Below are 19,563 nucleotides of genomic sequence, written 5' to 3' on the forward strand. Positions count from 1 at the left end.
ATGGTTTGAAAGTTTGTATATTTATCATCACAATGAACCAAATTACTTTTTGATGCAGTAGCGTTTTCATATATTTTTTTAATGCTGCATATCGTTAAGTTGCTGTGTTTTTTAGACTGTTTTAAATGCTCTTTTTGTTTGTTTATTTATTTTTATTTCTGCATTTTCAAAATGAAACATAATCATATACATAAAGTAACAAATATTTCTTCATTTTACATGATTATACATTTTTAAGTACATTGAATAAGATGCATACAAACACAAATATAATTTCAATGAAAAAAAAGAAAAAAAAGAAAGATAAATTACAGAAAATGCAGGAGACCGCCATCATGAGCGGTAAGCTTGAAATCGATGGCGGCCTCGAGAGAATAGCGGCAAACTCTTAAAAAATATAGTTGTACACACGAAATTGATCAAGTGGGTGCAGTGAAAGTGCATGTGCAAGTGCGAATAGGGTTCTGGTATGTAATGTTTATAATACAATACTATTGTATTTTAAGAATTAATAAATTAAAAATATATTCGAATTAAGAGACGAAGTTTAATGAATAACGATTTTGTATGAGGATATAATGTGACGTTTTAGTGTCGCTTTAAAAGAATAAAGGGTCGAGCATGATTTAATTAGTTGAGATAAATTGTTCCATAAATCGGGGCCATGGTGTCTGATTGATTTATGTGTAATCAACAATCTGGGGTTAGTTAAATGAAAATTCTCAGAAATACGAGTTGGATAAGAATGAATTGTATTATTATGAACAAAAAAATTATCGAATGAAGGTGGCAGTTGCTTATTCATGTATTTGAACATAAAAATTGCAACTTGGAGAGTATGTAAGTCAGTGACTTTTAAGGTTTTTAACTTAAGAAATAATGGGTCTGTATGGGCTAAAAAAAAAGAGATCCAGTACAAATACGCAATGCCCTTTTTTGTAATAAAAGAATTGAATTAAGTTTGGTTACACCACAATTTGCCCAAACAATATTACAATATGTTATATATGGAAGTACTAGTGTGTTATACAATAAAAATAACGTAGTATGGGGCAAAAGAAATTTTAACTTATTTATTATTCCAACACTTCTCGATATACACATAGATACATAATGTAAGTGATCATTCCATGTTAAATTTTCGTCAATAAAAACTCCTAAAAACTTTAATGTCCTTTTTTGTTCGATTGCCATATTATCAATTTTAAAATTAATACGGAAATTAGTCAAATGAGAATTATAGTGTTTAAAGTGCATAAAATGTGTTTTTCTTATGTTTAATGAGAGCTTATTACACTTAAACCAGTTCGAAACTTTGTGTAATTCACAATTTAAAATATTCACTAATGATTCTAATTTCTTATGAGAGCAAAACATATTTGTGTCATCTGCAAAAAGAATAAATGACAATAAAGAAGATGTGTTGGATAAATCATTTATGTATAAAAGAAATAACAGTGGGCCTAAAATGGAGCCTTGGGGAACGCCACAATTAACGGAAAGTAAATCCGAATTAAGACAGTTAAAATTAACATATTGTTTTCTATTTGTTAAATAATCCTTAAGATATGAGAGGACTTGGCCCCGAATACCATAAAAAGAGAGTTTTTTTAGTAAAATATTATGATCGAGCGTATCAAACGCTTTACTGAGATCTAAAAAAATACCAATTACGTGTTCTTTATTTGCTATGGCATTAGTAATCTTATCATAAATTTGTACTAAGGCCAAGTCAGTGGAGTGATTTTTCCTAAAACCATATTGATTTAAATTTAATATTTGGTGAGTATTTAAAAAATTGATTAACCTATTATAGACAATTTTCTCTAAAACTTTAGATATGCTAGGAAGAATAGATATTGGACGATAATTACTAATTTCATGCGAATCATCTTTTTTAAAGATCGGAATTACCTTCGCTATCTTAAGTAAATCTGGAAAAACACCTTGCAAAAAAGACTGATTAATAATATGGCTAAGTAGACTTGCAATAACATGTATTATTTGTTTTAAAAGTGATGTACTAATTCTATCACAAACCTTTTTAAAGCATGTTAACGTTAAAAAAATATCTTGATGTTTTGTAAAGATTAATTATTTGGTCTATCTTCTTTATATTGGTACATAAATGAAAAAAATCTATAGAGAAACATTGATGCAATCATAATTTTCATGTACCAATGTTTTCTGCTTATTGTCCGTTTTTACCGTACATAGCTTGCATACGACTTGTATAAATACGTGCGAATTCGCGGGCGCTGCGGACTGGCTGCATTGGCACGGCCAGGCACGCAAGAGTATGTGTCTATGCGCAAACTATGCGCAAACCAAAGTGCGGGCAAGTGTCACCGGGGCAATATGTACATCGTTTATAACGTTTATACAAAACAGTTTTAAAAAAAATACTCATTTGCAAAATAAACATACATCATTAACGTAGTAAACAGTGATGTCAATAGGAAAATATTGATTAAGTCGCAATTATGTGAATAAGTCATGTTAATATTACAGAACGTGCACGCAGTGTATGTTCGGCTGAAGCCATAACAAAAAACAACAATAAATTAGTTTTGTATTTGATCAGGAAGGCTTCCCCTTCGCAATGATATGAGTTTTGCATCAATTCAAAACACTTTTGATTCTTCGTGTGTCTACTTTAAGTCGGAATCGGTACAGCGAGGAATTTTCGTAATGCCATTTTGAGGGTTCTGATTTTTTAAATTTTGATTTATGATGTCACTTATTTTTTGATCTGGTGATATAGAGCTTCTTCTAAAGTAGATATTCATTGATTTTAAAAAATAACTTTATTTTCATTATTGCAAAGTTGAAACTTTGATTCGACAAGGTTATCAAAATTCAATGCTTGGAAACATTCGAAGTCATGATTATTATAACTTACAAAACGCTTAAATACAGCCCCGGCATAGCACCTGAAGAGCTCTCCGAACGCTGCTGAGATGTGTGACATCACAGTATGGACATGATTTGCACAAGCAGACGATTTCCCATGACATCTCACACATTTTCAGTGCCTGTGTTTTCATCTTCTCTTGAGTACTTTCTCTTACTTCACTACCGTCAGGCTAAATGTATAATCTATTGCCTCACTCTAAACCCCGCGCATGTTTTTATTTTGATGACAAATGCAGCGATACAAAAATAAACGAATCTGTCGCTTGTAAACAAAATAAGACGTCATTGTATATTCAGCTGCACACACCGCGGTATGTTCGGCGTTTCAAGAGGGAACGAATGCCGTCCTTAATATCATTCCGGGTTTTTTTTTTAATTTGAAAGTTTGATTTCTTTGATTGTTTATTAACCCCTATCCTGTGTATTTACAAGCAAACGATTTTAGTTATCAGAATCGGGTCATATCCCCTTTTGAATAGTTTGACATGCCATTACATTTATATACACTAAACTCATTATAATTTGACAAATAATAGCTTTGCAATTACGTTCATTGTTTATGGGATGTCGTCTGCTTGGGCAGTATTGGTCCATATAATGACGTCATTAAAATATCGCTATTTTTTCCGGCTAACCTCTCGTATATCCCAGCTGCTATGGAGGTAGTTGTATTTGTAATTTTATAAATCACCCGATGTAGTTGACCTAAAACTTGTACGACGGCCATCTGTTAGCTTACCAGTTTCTGGTGAAACCTGAGTTGACATATTTGTGATTTTCTTTGAATTTCACCTTTAATAAAGTCAGTGTAGGCCTACCTCAAGTCTTAAAATTACAAGTCTACTCCAAAACTACCTTACTTTCAATAGAAGCAGACAAATGAGACAAAAAAACAAAAAAAAAGTTTGAGCAAAGTCAGATAACTGATATTAAGAAAGTTATGAATTTTTGAAAATAGTATGTAAAACTATGGAAATCACTACACAAATTGCCAATTTGGTTATCAGTTTGTGACGTCGTGTGCTCACTATTTATCAATTGCTTTATATAGTTTAATCCCATTGATTTCCATTTTTATCCCCCAAAACTTGATGTCCCCATGCCTTTGCCCAGGTTATATGATTTGTATCATATTGCGTGCATGACATTTCACAAAATCTTTTATGAACTTTGAAGAATTGATACTATTTTCTGAATATTTACATTTTTCATGATTTAACTGGAAAAAATTACTCTATATTAGTGCGTCCACACACAAACATATTACTATCAATCTGACTTGGATGCTGGTGTGAAGAAATAAGAATTTTAGGGGGAAAATAGGAATTTTTTATAAATCAATTTGTTGTTGAATCATGCCTTTATTTCATATAAAAGGAATACATGTTTACATTCAATACCAGGTCCATGTTTCCTTTCAGGTAACCATGGCAGGTCGCACTACATATAAAATATATACAAACAATAATGCATTACAATTACAAATATATATCAATCATGCATAATAACAATTAGACATGTATATTAATCATGTATAGTTACAATCATTAATCGTGCCTGCATTTATCATGCATAGGTTGGCAACAATAAAACAAAAAAAATCAAGGGGATTATGATTTTCTGAGCATGTGGGTAAAGGCTCAAAGTAGGAAACGATGTAAGAAAATGTGAAATAGTTTGGAAAGTAGAGGGTACATCATGGTTTTTTTAAAGTTTTATTTTTAAAACCAGAACTCAAGTTTATCTTGAACCCTCGTCACGTCGCCCGAGGGGTTATATCAGGATGTAACGTCCCCTTGAACCTATAGAAACAGCGATGCCTCTCATAGCAGTTAATACATCTATAATATGCATTCGCGCGGGCATTGGTTCATGGCTTAATGAGCACAATTTCCCAAATACTAACTTTGATCTGCTAGTGTACACGTGATCAGACATTTATTTTGTCTAACGCGTAATTTGGATAATGACAGATCATTATTCAATTCTAATGACCAGTCATTATTCAATCATGTTATATAACATAATTTGATAAAACAAATTAAACATAATCTTATAAAAAAAACAATTAATACACATCATTTTACTCGGGCATTAGTAAAACTACCCTCACTTGGTACCTTCAAAGTAGTCCAAACACCCTCGGCTACCGCCTCGGGCGTGTTAGACTGTTCCAAAAGTCCCTTGTGTGGGTAGTTCTTACTAATGCCTTCACTGCTGTGTATTATTTGTATACTAACTACACGATCCGACATTTAAATTTAAAATGCCTAGAACATGGAGCTGGAGAAGAGTGCTGAATTCTTTGTTCATTTGGTGGGAACTTCCGGCCTTTACACCTGACATACCGTCAAAGTAATGATAAGGTACATTTGTCTTGTTATTTCCAAGTCGCGAAGAGAACGGCCAAAAACCGTAGAGGTCTATTTCATCACAAAGCTGTATGGCCATTGAAACCAAGTAGAAACCTGCAGAATAGAATAAATAAATAAGAAGTTGCATGTCAGCAAAATAAATTTAGATTATAATAATATTAATCCATGCAATAATGATGATAATTGGCTGATAATGATGGTAAATGAGATTTATCCAATATCCAGGTATCTTCTCCTAGCTCAGAGGTTGATTTTAACATTTTTTCACGCATCTCTGTCATCTGCCATTCTAGTACACATTTCTAGTGTCTTTCTACCTAAGGGTAGAGTTTCACGAAACTGTAATGAGTACAAGTTCGCCGTCAACCCATTTAGATGCGTGTAACACGTGATTCAATGGGAAGTCGGTGTTAAACCTTGTACCTATGACGGTTTCGTAAAACGGTGCCCAGATTGTTTATCTTCTAATGGAGCTCTCACACTCTGCCGTGTAGGCCTACCGTCCACCTGCCGGGCTGTTAAAAAACAACAGAGTCCAGAACGTTGGGTTTTGAGCGAACTTGTCCCCGGCCGCAAAAAAAAATTCATAAAATTAATCTTTTCACCGTTTCGTTGCCATCTTCTGGCCGTTTCCATACCAGGCCCATACCGGGTCTCGAACGTGTGCACCGGGTTTGTAGCAGCCACCTACCAGTCACTTAGCGTCCCCTCACCGCTCGGAGCGTCCTGTGAGCGAGTCCCCGGACTGCTGACGTCATGACAAGAAAAAGTAAAGCTCATCTGACGAAACCCCTCTATATATACCCAATAATTAGTGACAAACGGTGGCACACGGTGACAAAAGAAAATTTGTTGGTAATGGCACGTTCATATGACGCTACTGTGAAGGTAAGGACACGTTATGGACCCGTTATAGGACGTTATGGGAACGTCGAGGCGTTAACAGGATGTTACCCATGCGTTAGGGAGGCGGCGCCGTCAGAATCAGGCGGTACCGCTTTGGAAACACCCGTTGGCAGTCCGGTATGAACACTGTAATGAGGACGGTATGAATACGTTATGAAGACGGTGGCACGGTATCAACACGTTCATGACACGTTCACAACCCGCTTACAACCCGTTGCAGACGGTGGATTTGTTTTTGCCCGTTCATCACTGTTCTGTAACGGGTTATGAGCGTGGTGTGAACGTGTTCATACAGTGTGACCGTTTTCATAACGTATTCATACCGTCCTCATACCGTTCAACACCGTCCTCTTGCCGCTTACTTGCGGCCGGTGCCAGGCGGCCAAAGTTTTGAACATGCCCAAAACTTTCGCCGGGTCCCACCGGGTGTAAATAAGCGCCAACGCCCTATTAACGTGTTGCCCGCTTTGATAACGAACCACCGTGTGCCCTCGCCGTTCTCCATCGTCCGCAGACATTTTCGCGCACGGTGGCACACGGTAGGCCTACACGGCAGAGTGTGAGAGTCACTTTATTCCAATTGGTTCTTGGCTTCCTTCTTGGTCTATTATTCTTGATGTGTTGCTCAGTCAGTAGAGCGTCCGCCTCACAACCGGGAGGTCGTGGGTTCAAACCCCGACCGCGTCATACTAAAAGACGTTAAAAGACGGGAGTTGCTGCTACCTTGTTTGGCGTTCAACAATAAGGGGATAGAGAAACGTCGATCTGGCGCTGCTCAGTGGCTACCGGGCTCACGATTAACTGGGCAAAAAGAATTTCCATTTTCGGTTTAATAAAATTTGGAGTGGACTAAAAGAAGATGATTATTATTATTATTATTATCAATTTTTCCTTTAACAAAACCTTCAGGAACCTCTCATGTATTTTAATGTGACCAGAAGTTTTTCGCCTTTCTTTCTTTTACTAGTCAGATGCAATATTTCATGTTATAAGATGATGAAGCGGATCCTAATCAAATGATTGGTTGAGAGCGTACACGTGACCAGGAATTTATTTTGCCTAACACGTAATTTTGCTAATGACCGGTCATTAAAAATCATGTTATAAGACATCATTTTATAATACACATCATTTTGTTCGGGTATTAGTGAAATTACCCACACTCGTTACCTTCGAAACAGTCCAAACACCCTCGGCTATCGCCTCGGGCGTGTAAGACTGTTCCAAAGGTACCTTGTGCGGGTAATTCTTACTAATGCCCTCACTGCTCTGTATTATTTGTATACTATTCTCATCAGTTCACTGTACAGCCAAAGTTCACTTTTTTTGTATTACCAATATTGATGAACATGTTTTTATAATTTTATTGGCATGTTTTTAGCCCTCATGGTTATAAATGGAAGCAGAATAAAAAAATAAAAAAACAGAATTCAAATTAAAGGAAATCTATAATATATCCTTTGTGACAGTAAGTTTACCGACAATGCATTTAATTTAGCGGAGATCTCTATAGATATGTGTAATTAAACATAGAACAAACAAAAAAGGAAGGAAGAAGAAAGAGAAACAGAGAGACAAAAAAAAATTGTTTAAGGGGATTGAGTCTATTTTTATCTAAGACCATATTGTTTACATTTAAAAAAAAGACTTAATGAGACACAATTATTACCTTTTATAAGATGATGGCGTGGATCCTAATCAAATGATTGGTTGAAAGCGTACACGTGACCAGGCATTTATTTTGCCTAACGCGTAATCGCGCGTAATTTGGGTAATGACCGGTCATTATCCAATGGTAATGACCGGTCCTTTATCAAAATCATGTTAGAAAACATCATTTTATAAAACAAATAAAATATAATCTTATAAAACAAATAATACACATCATTTTTTTCGGGCATTAGTAGAATTACCCACACTTGGTACCTTCAAAACAGTCCAAACGCCCTCGGATATCGCCTCGGGCGTGTTAGACTGTTCCAAAGGTATCTCGTATGGGTAATTCTTACTAATGCCCTCACTGATGTGTATTATTTGTATAATTATTATTTATATGATTATTATTAATAGTGTCCTAAAAGCTTTTATCATATTATTATTATTACTGTTATTTTCATCACTATTATTATAATTACTATTATCATCATTATCGTTATTAAACGTATTATTATCAATTAGTCCTTTTAATATAATAATTGTTGTTATCATTATAATTATTTTGATTATCATTATCATTAATACTCATATTAATACTAATATCTTTATGATTATAAATATTATCAATATTATTGTCATTACCTGTAGAAGGATTTCGATCTATCACGCCTTTCTTCTTCCAGAAGTCACGGACAGAACTGAAGTGCTTTCCGTTCATGCACACAATTGTCGGTTTCTTTCCTTTAAAGGAACGGATCGCTCTTGCATCGTTAGAGTGTGACATACCAAAGCAGGGGATACTCAGCATACCGCCGTATTGTGACATGTCTTGGTTATACTGTTTGATGGATGCATTTTTCTTCAGTGCTCCATATCTACAGGGCAGGGGATTCGATATTTCAATAACAATGAAACCAGTTATCCTCATTTAAATTATACTACTACTCCTATCCCTCTATTACTACTACTACTACTACTACTACTTTTACCAATAAATAAATAAATCATTGTCAAAATCATTCCATAAATTGGGGTAAACAAAATTATTCCACATTTATGACCAACAGTGTATTTTTAATTTTGTTAAAACTATATTCAATTTAGTAAATTCTGTATTGATATGATTATTGTTAACATCCATTTCTTTATTATAGTATACTAGTTCCAAAGTGACCCCTTCAGTCTGTCCTGTTGGTCTGTTTTTATCCACGTACAGTATAAATAAATATAAATAAATATAAATAAATAAAATAAAATCTTACTTTTTGAAGTAGATACTTGGGTTCATCGTGTTATAATCACTTCTCATACCAGCGTCTTCTTTGAAAGGTGCCAATGGTGCCAAGTTGCATCTATAAAGAAAATGAATAACGACAATAACGACAACAACAATAACAACAGCATTAACAACAACGACATTGGCGACGTATAAGTGTGAAGTTGTTGTCGGGCAAATTCCGCACTTGGGCTACCTAGACCTCGTGTAATGAATGGGTTTTCAGAGTGGAATCACCTCTTAACCATTGTCTTTACCCTTGGAATACCTATAGTTGTCATGCTTTTGTTTTCGTTTAAAAAAGAAATAGAACTTCACCTCTAAAAGTTGGCAACGTTATATTTTTATGAACCTTTTTTTTTTGCATCTTAGTGTTCAAAACGAGCTAGGCCTATTAATCAATGCCAACATTTAATAACACATGTAATTTCGATCGATTCACCTCTGCCGGATAATGTCAAATATCATCATCATCAGCAGCAGTGATCTGTCAGTTGATGACAGGTTCAGTGACCCAATCAACATTCTATATCAAGTGTCTCTCCAAGTTCCTCGGTCTTGAGCCATCCGTTTAAACGTTTCATACCCTGTTGCTCCACATTCTGTGATTACATCGTCTAGAAAGCCTTTACGAGGTCTTCCCCTCTTCTTCTTTCCATGAATACGAGGTCTTCCCCTCTTCTTCTTTCCATGAATACGACCTTCTATGACTCATAAAAACCAAAACTAAAAATATTAACCTTACTAACCTAATAACAAAATCGTGTTCATCAATACGTCCTCCACAACCGCTGTGGAGTATTGAACCGCTGTTTCCAACGATTGCACACGAGGGATATCTCTTCTTCTGGGGTAGTCCGAATGGATCACTCTGAAAAAAAGAATAGACCCTATTTTTTTTAAATATATATGTATATAGATTTTATATATATAAGTGTATACATATGTGTGTGTGTGTATATTCATTCATAAATATATATTTCTACACCTGTATTTTTAGTGTACAACTCTTACCAATAAAGTTAAACCTTTCCAACTTCTATATCTATATTTATATTTATATATATACAACATAGCTGATATCACCGGTTGTTGAATTTAGGCAAGCTTTCGTCGTGGGGTGTACATCATTAATAGGCTGCCCTGGGTAAAAAGACGTAATTTTTCTGTTAAATGACTACCATCACTTTTTTCATTGGCCCCTCGAAAAAAAGTCTATAATTTCAAATTTACTTAACCCCACAAAATATAAGATTAAAATCTTACGGAATACATTCCAGGCAATGAAAGACCTTTACAGCAAGAAAAGTGAATTTTGAACTTAGAATCAAAATGATAAATTGCTGTATGGTCTGTTCTATTGAATGGAACAGAAACATAGGCATTAACCAAGGTGATGGAAAAGGAAATCGCATCTTTTGAAATTTATTAAAGATCAAATGAGGACATGCAGTAACCAGGAACATAAATAAACCCAAACTACTGCATGTTCAACAAACTCAAGATCAGAAAGCACTGCCAAAATGCTACTTTTAGTTTCTTGGTGCTTCTAAAGATTGAAGTTACGTAGAAGAAAGCATAATCTACCAGAATATATTTTACAATATTTTAAAATCTTTATCAATGCAACACAAAAATATCACTTTTAGATTGTTTGGTGCTTCCAAAGACTGATGCTACGAAGTAGGAAGTATACTATATCCAAAATGCAAAAATGACCATCTTTACCAATGCAACACCATTGTAGTTAAGTGGTACCTGAGCCACGTTTCACAAAACTTGTCATCAGCGACAAATGAAAGTCTTTGTTATAAGCTACTGAAATCCTTGCTTCTGATTGGTAGTCACCAGATTTGTCACTGTTTTTTGTCATTTGTCATTGCAAAAAGGCTTTGTGAAACGGGTCCCTGGTCATTAATGTCTCTAACATTAGGCTCACCTTCGGTAGTAGACGGTATAGTTCTGCTGACGTTCTTATTAATTTCCTGGATGATGCACGTACCTCGCAATTTTCCTGATGGAGAATAATTGCCGAACTTTCTTTTAATTCGGTCCGATGTGCCGCCAGCTCCTGTCTGAAATAAGGGAAAAGTACTTACAAAGGGTAAACCGTATCTATCGGGTGTATCTATAAAAAAACTTACCCAACTTTGGTAGCTTCTTATTGAAAAGTCAAAACCAATACGACTTTGGAATTGCTTTCTTGATGAAGAGTAACGTATTTTCTGTCCAATGATACCCTATTCATATTATAATAATTTCTGCTACGGGTGAATGAGCACTAGGGTCTTTGCAAAGTGTTGTTAACATCGCCTTGTCCCAAGTTTGGACTTTAGGGACCAGCCTACTAACTTCTTGTCTCATGATATCTAAGTTCTCTCTGCTCACTTGTCCACTGCGCCATTTCACACGCGTAAGGAGCATAAGGTGTTTATCCTGAATAGCGATCAAAACTCAAAGGTTACTAAACTCAAATGCAAGAAAGAAAATTTACGATGATAACTATATCAACGAAATTGACAACAGACTTTTATAACAAAGGCAACATCCCTGATAAACTTTATCCTTTTTGTATCACTTATGCCTGGATAACATTTGCCCCGGGCGCCGTACGATAAATTAGTGTACGATTTTTCGTGCGATTTTGGGGGCATCGTAGGAGGCTACGGGATACGATGTTTGTGTTTACATTATCTACGAGCATCGTGCCATTTCTTTTATTACATATTGCTCCGTTTAGTCTCATTTCACAACGCCCCCTATCGTCAGAGCATGGTCAGAGTCAGCAGCCTAACATGTTAGCCTATGGACGTTTTTTTAAAAAAATCGTTAAAAATTCATTTTTTTGTTTAATCGAAAAGCACATCCACCCCGACGTACGTTATCACTAGCTCTTATCTACAAAATGGACCTCTTGAATCATCTGAGAAGTAACTTACCCTATTCTGATTACTTCAATGAATGTCAAGATAACAATGGCTGCTTTTCCATCCAAAAATAAAACTAGTTTGCAATTAGAAATAGTCAATTTCTCGATAATTTCACAAAATATATTTGCCGCCGCATTCAATATGACGTCATTGACAGCTGATTGGCTAGTTTGGTAGTGACGTCGAACGAGCTTTGTTTGTGCTGCAGTGATCGAGCGAGCGAAAATGAGACAATCGGAGCAATATGGCCCTCGTGGGCAGACCGGGGCAAATCCGTACAGAGGCTGCAAGGAGATTGTACGGAAATCGTGCAATTTCAACGCAGTAGCTGTGCAATCTCCGCAGCCTCCGCACGGAAATCGTATCGAGCCCGTGCAGCTTCCGTGCAAAGGTTGCGCGGAGAAGGCGCGGTGGTCGTGCAGCCGCCGTGCCGTTTTTAAGTGTTTTTTGCCTCCATGTTTACCGAAAGATCGCGTGTTTGCTTCACGATCAGCGCGAGTCCTCCGCGCGATGCCCGTGCGGGGATTGTACAATGACACCTTCGACATATTTACGGACTACGGGTTTACGATTTTTCATTTTTTTTATAACTTTCTGCGAAAGAAAATCGTAAACGCCGTGGAGCCCCGCGGAGCCCGTGAATCCATACGAAAATTTCACGGCCGCCTCCTGCCTCCGTACGGAGGCCGCACGGAAAAGGGGATAAGGGCAGAATACGGGCTCCGTAGACTAATCGCAGGCCAAATGTAATCCAGGCATTACTGAGAAAGTTACCTTAAACAAGGGATGCGAATGAAGGCAAGATTGTAATAAGCATTTCTTTCAGTTAGAGTTGAGGTTAACACTTTTTTCTCCAACTGTCTAATAGTCAATGTAAATAAAGGAGTGATCGTTTTCGAATGAGATAACACACACATAATGGCTATTTACACACATTCATTGCTTCAGCCCGAACTTGGTCGAGAGGATTTTGACCATACTTTTTGAAAAGCCTGCTATTCAGTCATACTTGGCAGCACAATTATGAAAATGGTATAATTAGATGGGGTATTTGTTTCCCTTTACAATAAAATATGATTCAAGGTCATGATGATGATGACGATGATGGATGACAATTATATCTTTTCCATAAACATTATTTAAAAAAAAAACACTCACCTGAACATTTCTATATTCGTATAGTTTGCACTAATATTCCTATTGAGTATTTGCTCATATAGGAACAGTACTTCGTCGTTAATGTTCTCAAAGCTCCAAAGACTACTAAGGATAGATGTATTATTTCTATAATGTAAGCAGACAAAACCAAAACGAGTGTAAACTGATATCTTTTCATTCGTTACCATATTTAGGCCAATCGTGCGGCAACATTCTTAGTATGTGGGATATAAAGTGAATTAAATTTTCAATTCAAATTATCAATCGGGGGTACACTTAAAAAAAAGGATAAATGTGTACCCATTATTTACGAGAAGTAACGAGCGAACATCCATGACTTTTTTTTGGGGCGGGGGGGGGGGGGGGGGGGCTGGGGTTAAATACTACTCAATATTCTGTAAATAATGCTCTATCTAATTGGGGTAGATTTTTTACTCATTATTGTGTAAAGTGCTACCCAACAGACATCCATGTTCTTCGTTTACCCGGTATTTGTTAAAAGCAAAAATACACAATATGCCTCCCCCCCCCATGTTTTTTAGGATCTAAATTAAGGACATTAATAAATATTTTGGTTCATACGTATTATTTGCAGCTGCCGGTGAGAGGAGATGACTCCCTGAATCAGGAGGAGATGCTGTCGAGTTCTGAGCCAGAGAATCAAGACGATCACCATCGTAATCCCGGTCATCCAGTATGCGTGAGCAATTACTAATGATAACAATGATACATAAATAAATATGATATGATAACAATGATGATAATGATATTGATTAACAAATACAATTAATAATAATAATTAATGATAATTATAATAGCAGACACAACATTTTCCACCTTTTAAGCGATAAAATACACAGATTTTCGGAAGTCAACTCACTTCTTCAAGTGAAGAACGTACAATAAACAAGTATTAAGTAATAAACAGCAAGAGTTCTTCTTTATACGTGGGTATTCTTGAGTGTGTGTGTGTGTGCGTGTGTGAGCCTGTTAAAAGTGTAACTCTATTTTGCGGCCTGTATAACTTACTTATTTAGTATATTTTTCTTGAGTTGAGAATGTTAGCAGACATCCACTGAGTGAGTAGTGTGTGTGTGTGTGTGTGTGGGGCGGGGGGTGGGTGGGTGAGTATGTGTGTGGGTGGGTGGGCGGGGTGTTTGTGTGAGGGAGGGGGGCAGGTAGGGGGCAGGGAGGAACAGGCATTGTTCCAGTAAAAATTACCTCCATATTTGTTTAAGTTTTTTTAATTTTTTTATATAAGTGAATAACATTTACAATTGACATATATATTATGTTTAGGTACTTGTACGTTTACTTTGTTGCTAAGTTATTTATACTGCAAATAAGTTTTTGTTTAATTATGTTTATGTCAAAGCACTCAACATTGAACACGTTTATTTTATTCAATTGTATGTTATGGTTTGTATTATACATTTGGAGAAATAAAACAAAATTGCTTAAACAAAATATTTTAAAATAAGTGTAAGAAAAAAAGGTGCCTGGCTCTATAAAAAAAACCTACCATATGTCCTTTTTATTTAATTTCTGCAATGGTTGAAAAAACATACAAACATGATATACCGATTTAGAACATGATTTTGAACCAAGAGCTTTATTTATAATTTTCCATGTTGCTTTCATATTACCCTTATTGTTATTAATTAAAAAATAAATAATATTTATACCTAATTTTTAAATTTCATTTGTAAATTGATTTCTTAATGGTTTGTACACGTTAAGCCTGTATTCAGAGGGTGACTTAAAGGTACTTTATGTATAAACGCCATTTTTTCCTTATCTTTTTAAATAAATCTCTATTCATCCGTGGCTTATTCATACATTTACTTTTAATAAATATTTCTTGCAAGGGAAAGCATTCATCATATAAACGTAGAAATTTTGCCAAGAAAAAGTTGTAACTAGCATTAGGATTACTTAATTTTAAATTTCAATATACATTTTTCAAACGTTCATTAAATTTAATAATATTTCTTTTCATTCAGTATATGCTTTTTCTTCTTATTAATTCTATTGGAATAAGATAAACTAAAAAAAATTGAGAAAATGGTCACTTATATCAACCAAACCACACCACTAAATTTATTCTTTATATCATTTGTAAAAATATTATCCAATAATGTCACGGAATGATCAGTAATACGATAAGGGTTGTAAATAAGTGGGTACGTAAAAAAAGAAGTAAACAAATTCAAGAAGGAATTTGCATTTTGGGAAGAGACAGTTGATAACAAATTGATATTAAAATCTCCCATTTAATAAATACATTTATTTTTTCATTATTTACAATATTAAGAACAGAAGATAATTGATCCACAAAATGATTCAATAGATTGATTAGGCGGTCTATGTAGTGGTGAAGTGTGACGTCATCAAAAATCTATTTGAGAATTTCTCTATTTTTTCTTCATTTTCCGAAAGAGCATAAAAGATAATGTACAAATGTCGAAAATCAATTGAATATGTTAAGTATTGGCTGAGATATGACCATCTGAATAAAAAGATGTCCTATAGGAACTCAGTGTTATATGCTCTGGTTCACACCCATTAGGAGCCAGAGCATATGAGACTGAGTTCCTATAGAACATCTTTTTATTCAGATGGTCATATCTCAGCCAATACTTAACATATTCAATTGATTTTCGACATTTGTACATTATGTTTTATGCTCTTTCGGAAAATGAAGAAAAAATTGAGAAATTCTACAAATACATTTTTATGATGTCACAGCTTCAGTACTTTATAGACTACACCCAATATTACATTGTTATCAGATACATTTTCAATGTCAACAAATAAACTTTCAAATTAATCATTATTAATATTCAAAGCATCTCTTCGTTTATAAACTAAAGAGTCTCTCATATAGAACCAATACCTCCACCTCGCCTGCTTTGTCTACTGGAATGAATGAAATTATAACCTTCAACGTTGCACAGCCCCGTTGATGGGTTTTCAATCAACCAAGTCCCAGTGATCCCCAGGACAGAAAATTGAAAATCTAAAAAATATGCTTTGTCTACTGGTATTAATGAAATTATAACCTTCAACGTTGCACAGCCCCGTTGATGAGTTTTCATTCAACCAAGTCCCAGTGATCCCCAGGACAGAAAATTGAAAAACTAAACCAACTGCTTTTTCTACTGGTATTAATAAAATTATAACCTTCAACGTTGCACAGCCCCGTTGATGAGTTTTTATTCAACCAAGTCTCAGTGATCCCCAGAACAAACAAATTAAAATCTAAATTATTCAACAATGATGAAATGCCATTTATGTTTTTCAAAATACTTCTGCAATTAATATGCATAATTGAAAACTAATGGAATTTATTTCATCGACAGAAAGTTTTTCGTTTAATTCATCTTGTATGATAAAAGACCGACTTATCCCAAGGCCATTTTCCTTATCATTCATGGGTGAAAAGACATTTGATATTGCATTTAAATTTAAGCTATTGATTGCACTTTGAATCAACATACGGAGAAAAAAATATATGTGTTTGTCTTCATCAGCATATAAATTGGATAGAATTTATTGCACCATAAACTTCCATGGCTGCACAAAAAACGTTATCTGAGTAGGAAGAACCCCGATGTAGGGGTCCACCTGCAGAACCCCAATCACTTATATCTGGAAGATAAACCCGAGGGGAACAGGTGACGCCAAGTAATAATAATAACAATAATAACAATAATAATAATAATAAAAATAATAATAATAATAATAATTATTATAATTATACTACTACTAATAATAATATTAATGATAATAGTTATAATAATTAAATGAATGAAATCAATAATAAATGCCTAGGATGCATTAGTCTGTATAATCAACAATGCAACAACGCCACATTACAAATTAACCATTTGCAACTTGAATGTATCTAAATTTACATACGTTTACCTAGCGACGACCTAAAACATTTACCCGTTATATATGCGTATTGGTATATGGGGAAACCAAATACCGTAACTTGTAATGCATTCCGACAATTTAATGGAATAAAAGAGGTGACTGATATATGATATATAATTTTGATTACATCATGAAAATGGCTTGCTTACAACTTGAGTGACTATTTGTAAATAGACATTGATCAGACAACAACATGAGAGAATAATGACGCATTGCCCAATAAAATTTGCCCATAATATATTTATACGGTCCCATATATATACATATATGTATATATATATAAGCAAGTTTAGTAAAACTGCAATTTCTGACATTGCTCAACTGTGGGAGCAAATGTAGATATAGAGGTTGCAAAAGTTTAACTTTATCAGCAAGTGCTATACAGTCTGTTTCACCCAGCAACTAAATATATGTTATACAAGGCAATGTTAAATACACTGAAGTGCAGTCAGGCAATAATACAAAAGAGACATAATAAAACCCTAGTAATGGTGAATGCAAGAATACAACCATGGACCTACATGAAACAACAGTGGAGTTGGGGGCTTAAAGGTGAGGGGGAAAGGTTTAAAGGTCATGATGGTTGGGGGGGGGGGGGGGGTAACCATACTCAGAGAGTAGAAACTCTTTCTAATGTTTACATGTGGAAATGAGCTCAGTTCTAGAGTTCAGAATAGTGGATTTCACATCAGTGATGATGTGGTACTTTTCCCATAGGCAGAGGTTGCAGCGAGTCGTTTTTGGTGAGTACGGTTGGACATGTCGGATGATTTTCCATGGTAATTGTATAGGGGGTCCTGTCATGTATATATAAAAGTGCGAGAATTCGCAACTCTGACATGACAACGGGTGTTCCAGAATATGTAGGAGTAAAGTACAGATACGTCTCACGTTCCTAGACCATTTTTTTCACGCCTATATATATATATTTATATACACACACACACACACATGACACACACACACATGGCATGACATGTATATAATTATATGGGACCGCATTGAATGTCTACATAAATATATTCCATAGACATTCTTTATATATCTAGCATCACATTTTGTTCTTTCAAGTAATTTCTTATCACGTTTTTTGTTTGTCGTTTACTTATTCTTAAATTGTAAAAGTGAATTGCATGGCATTCTAACTAAATATGTAATCCATATACATTATTTATGGTCTCATTTGAAATTGTCTATATATTTACCCACCAGGATGAATTTTGTGTCTTTTCTGTAAACGCCCTTCTGGTGGTGGTAAACTTCCTCTGCGCTGTAGTTGATCCAAGATGACCAGAATATGACCTCTGCGCTGGAGTTGGCCCAAGATAACCAGAATGTGACCTCTGCGGTGTAGTTGACCCAAGATAACCAGAATGTGACCTCTGCGGTGTAGTTGACCCAAGATGACCAGAATGTGACCTCTGCGCTGTAGTTGACCCAAGATGACCAGAATGTGACCTCTGCGGTGTAGTTGACCCAAGATGACCAGAATATGACCTCTGCGCTGTAGTTGACCCAAGATGACCAGAATGTGACCTCTGCGGTGTAGCTGACCGAACATGACCGGAAGGTGATGTAATGGTCAAGTATACAATGACCAAGGAACATCCCACCATGGTCAGGTACCAGAGGACCACCCTAAGATTGAGGCTGGTCAACTTCTTCCATGTATTCATCACCTTGTAAAGTCAGAAAGCAGATTATATACACGTGACTATATTGATGGACACTCATCGTAATTTGTGACTGATATTATCATCAATCTACGGCGTGTAAATCAAACGAAAATGATATTCCCTATATATCTATAACGTGCAAAGTTCGGTTGGCTATCAACGAGTCCAATATCCAATCTTGCGATATTATATATGCACCTTCCCTTTCGTCCGCGTCTGACCTGATGTGCAGATATTTGTTTAAGCCCCTACTTATTTTAGCACATTGATATCGAGTGCAATGTCCAATGTTGCTATTTAATAATAATGTTCTTCCCTTTCGGCTGCGCTTTGCAGGATGTGAATAGACTGTTTAACCCTAATCCCATTGGGTTATTTTGATCACTTGAGTTCATTGGGGGGGGGGGGGGGGGGGGGGCTTTTTGGCCCTCCCCCTCGGATCTCGGCAAATAATGGACCAATTGACTTGAAAATTGGTACAGTCGTAAAAAAAGTTGGGTAGAATAAAAATGTAAAAAAAAAAAATTTGAATATGCAAATTTTTGACGAATTTTGGTAAAAAATTGGGATTATCATCTGAAATCAGGAGAAATGACAGAATTTATTCAGGTTTTCAGTAAAAATACTTTCAAATGATGTAGTTCATTCATATCCATGTTTTGATAGTAATATATATGATGATAAATATGAAGTTTCATATCTTTGTGTTTTTAGAAAAGCTCGATAATCAG

General features: G+C 35.4%; 1 protein-coding gene and 1 long non-coding RNA gene across 2 annotated transcripts; both read right to left on the reverse strand.

The window, feature by feature from the left end:
• Nucleotides 1-2,094, reverse strand: LOC115924969. The gene is made up of 2 exons (XR_004064515.1): nucleotides 2,041-2,094; nucleotides 1-130 (listed from the first exon to the last, which is right to left on the reverse strand). It is a non-coding gene; the product is annotated as an uncharacterized LOC115924969 (long non-coding RNA).
• A 2,514-nt stretch (nucleotides 2,095-4,608) lies between these two features.
• Nucleotides 4,609-18,778, reverse strand: LOC100144873 (ST8 alpha-N-acetyl-neuraminide alpha-2,8-sialyltransferase 10). The gene is made up of 8 exons (XM_011678106.2): nucleotides 18,366-18,778; nucleotides 13,800-13,928; nucleotides 13,218-13,343; nucleotides 11,069-11,204; nucleotides 9,879-10,000; nucleotides 9,116-9,205; nucleotides 8,496-8,728; nucleotides 4,609-5,384 (listed from the first exon to the last, which is right to left on the reverse strand). Exons 1-8 carry the CDS (start codon nucleotides 18,770-18,772, stop codon nucleotides 5,152-5,154), a joined length of 1,476 nt encoding a protein of 491 aa, XP_011676408.2. The 5' UTR covers nucleotides 18,773-18,778; the 3' UTR covers nucleotides 4,609-5,151.
• Between the last annotated feature and the right edge of the window lie 785 nt (nucleotides 18,779-19,563).

The sequence above is a fragment of the Strongylocentrotus purpuratus genome, unplaced genomic scaffold (genome assembly GCF_000002235.5).
Source record: "Strongylocentrotus purpuratus isolate Spur 01 unplaced genomic scaffold, Spur_5.0 spur5_scaffold_17, whole genome shotgun sequence".
NCBI classification, from domain to species: Eukaryota; Metazoa; Echinodermata; class Echinoidea; order Camarodonta; family Strongylocentrotidae; genus Strongylocentrotus; species Strongylocentrotus purpuratus.

Excerpts from the sequence above, each read along its gene's own strand:
- LOC100144873 (XM_011678106.2), bottom strand. The coding sequence starts at position 18,772 with ATGGTGGGATGTTCCTTGGTCATTGTATACTTGACCATTACATCACCT. Across the intron at positions 13,929-18,365 it reads AAGACACAAAATTCATCCTG|TAATTGCTCACGCATACTGG; the intron begins GTGGGTAAATAT and ends TGTTATCATTAG. Across the intron at positions 11,205-13,217 it reads ACGAATATAGAAATGTTCAG|ACAGGAGCTGGCGGCACATC; the intron begins GTGAGTGTTTTT and ends CCCTTATTTCAG.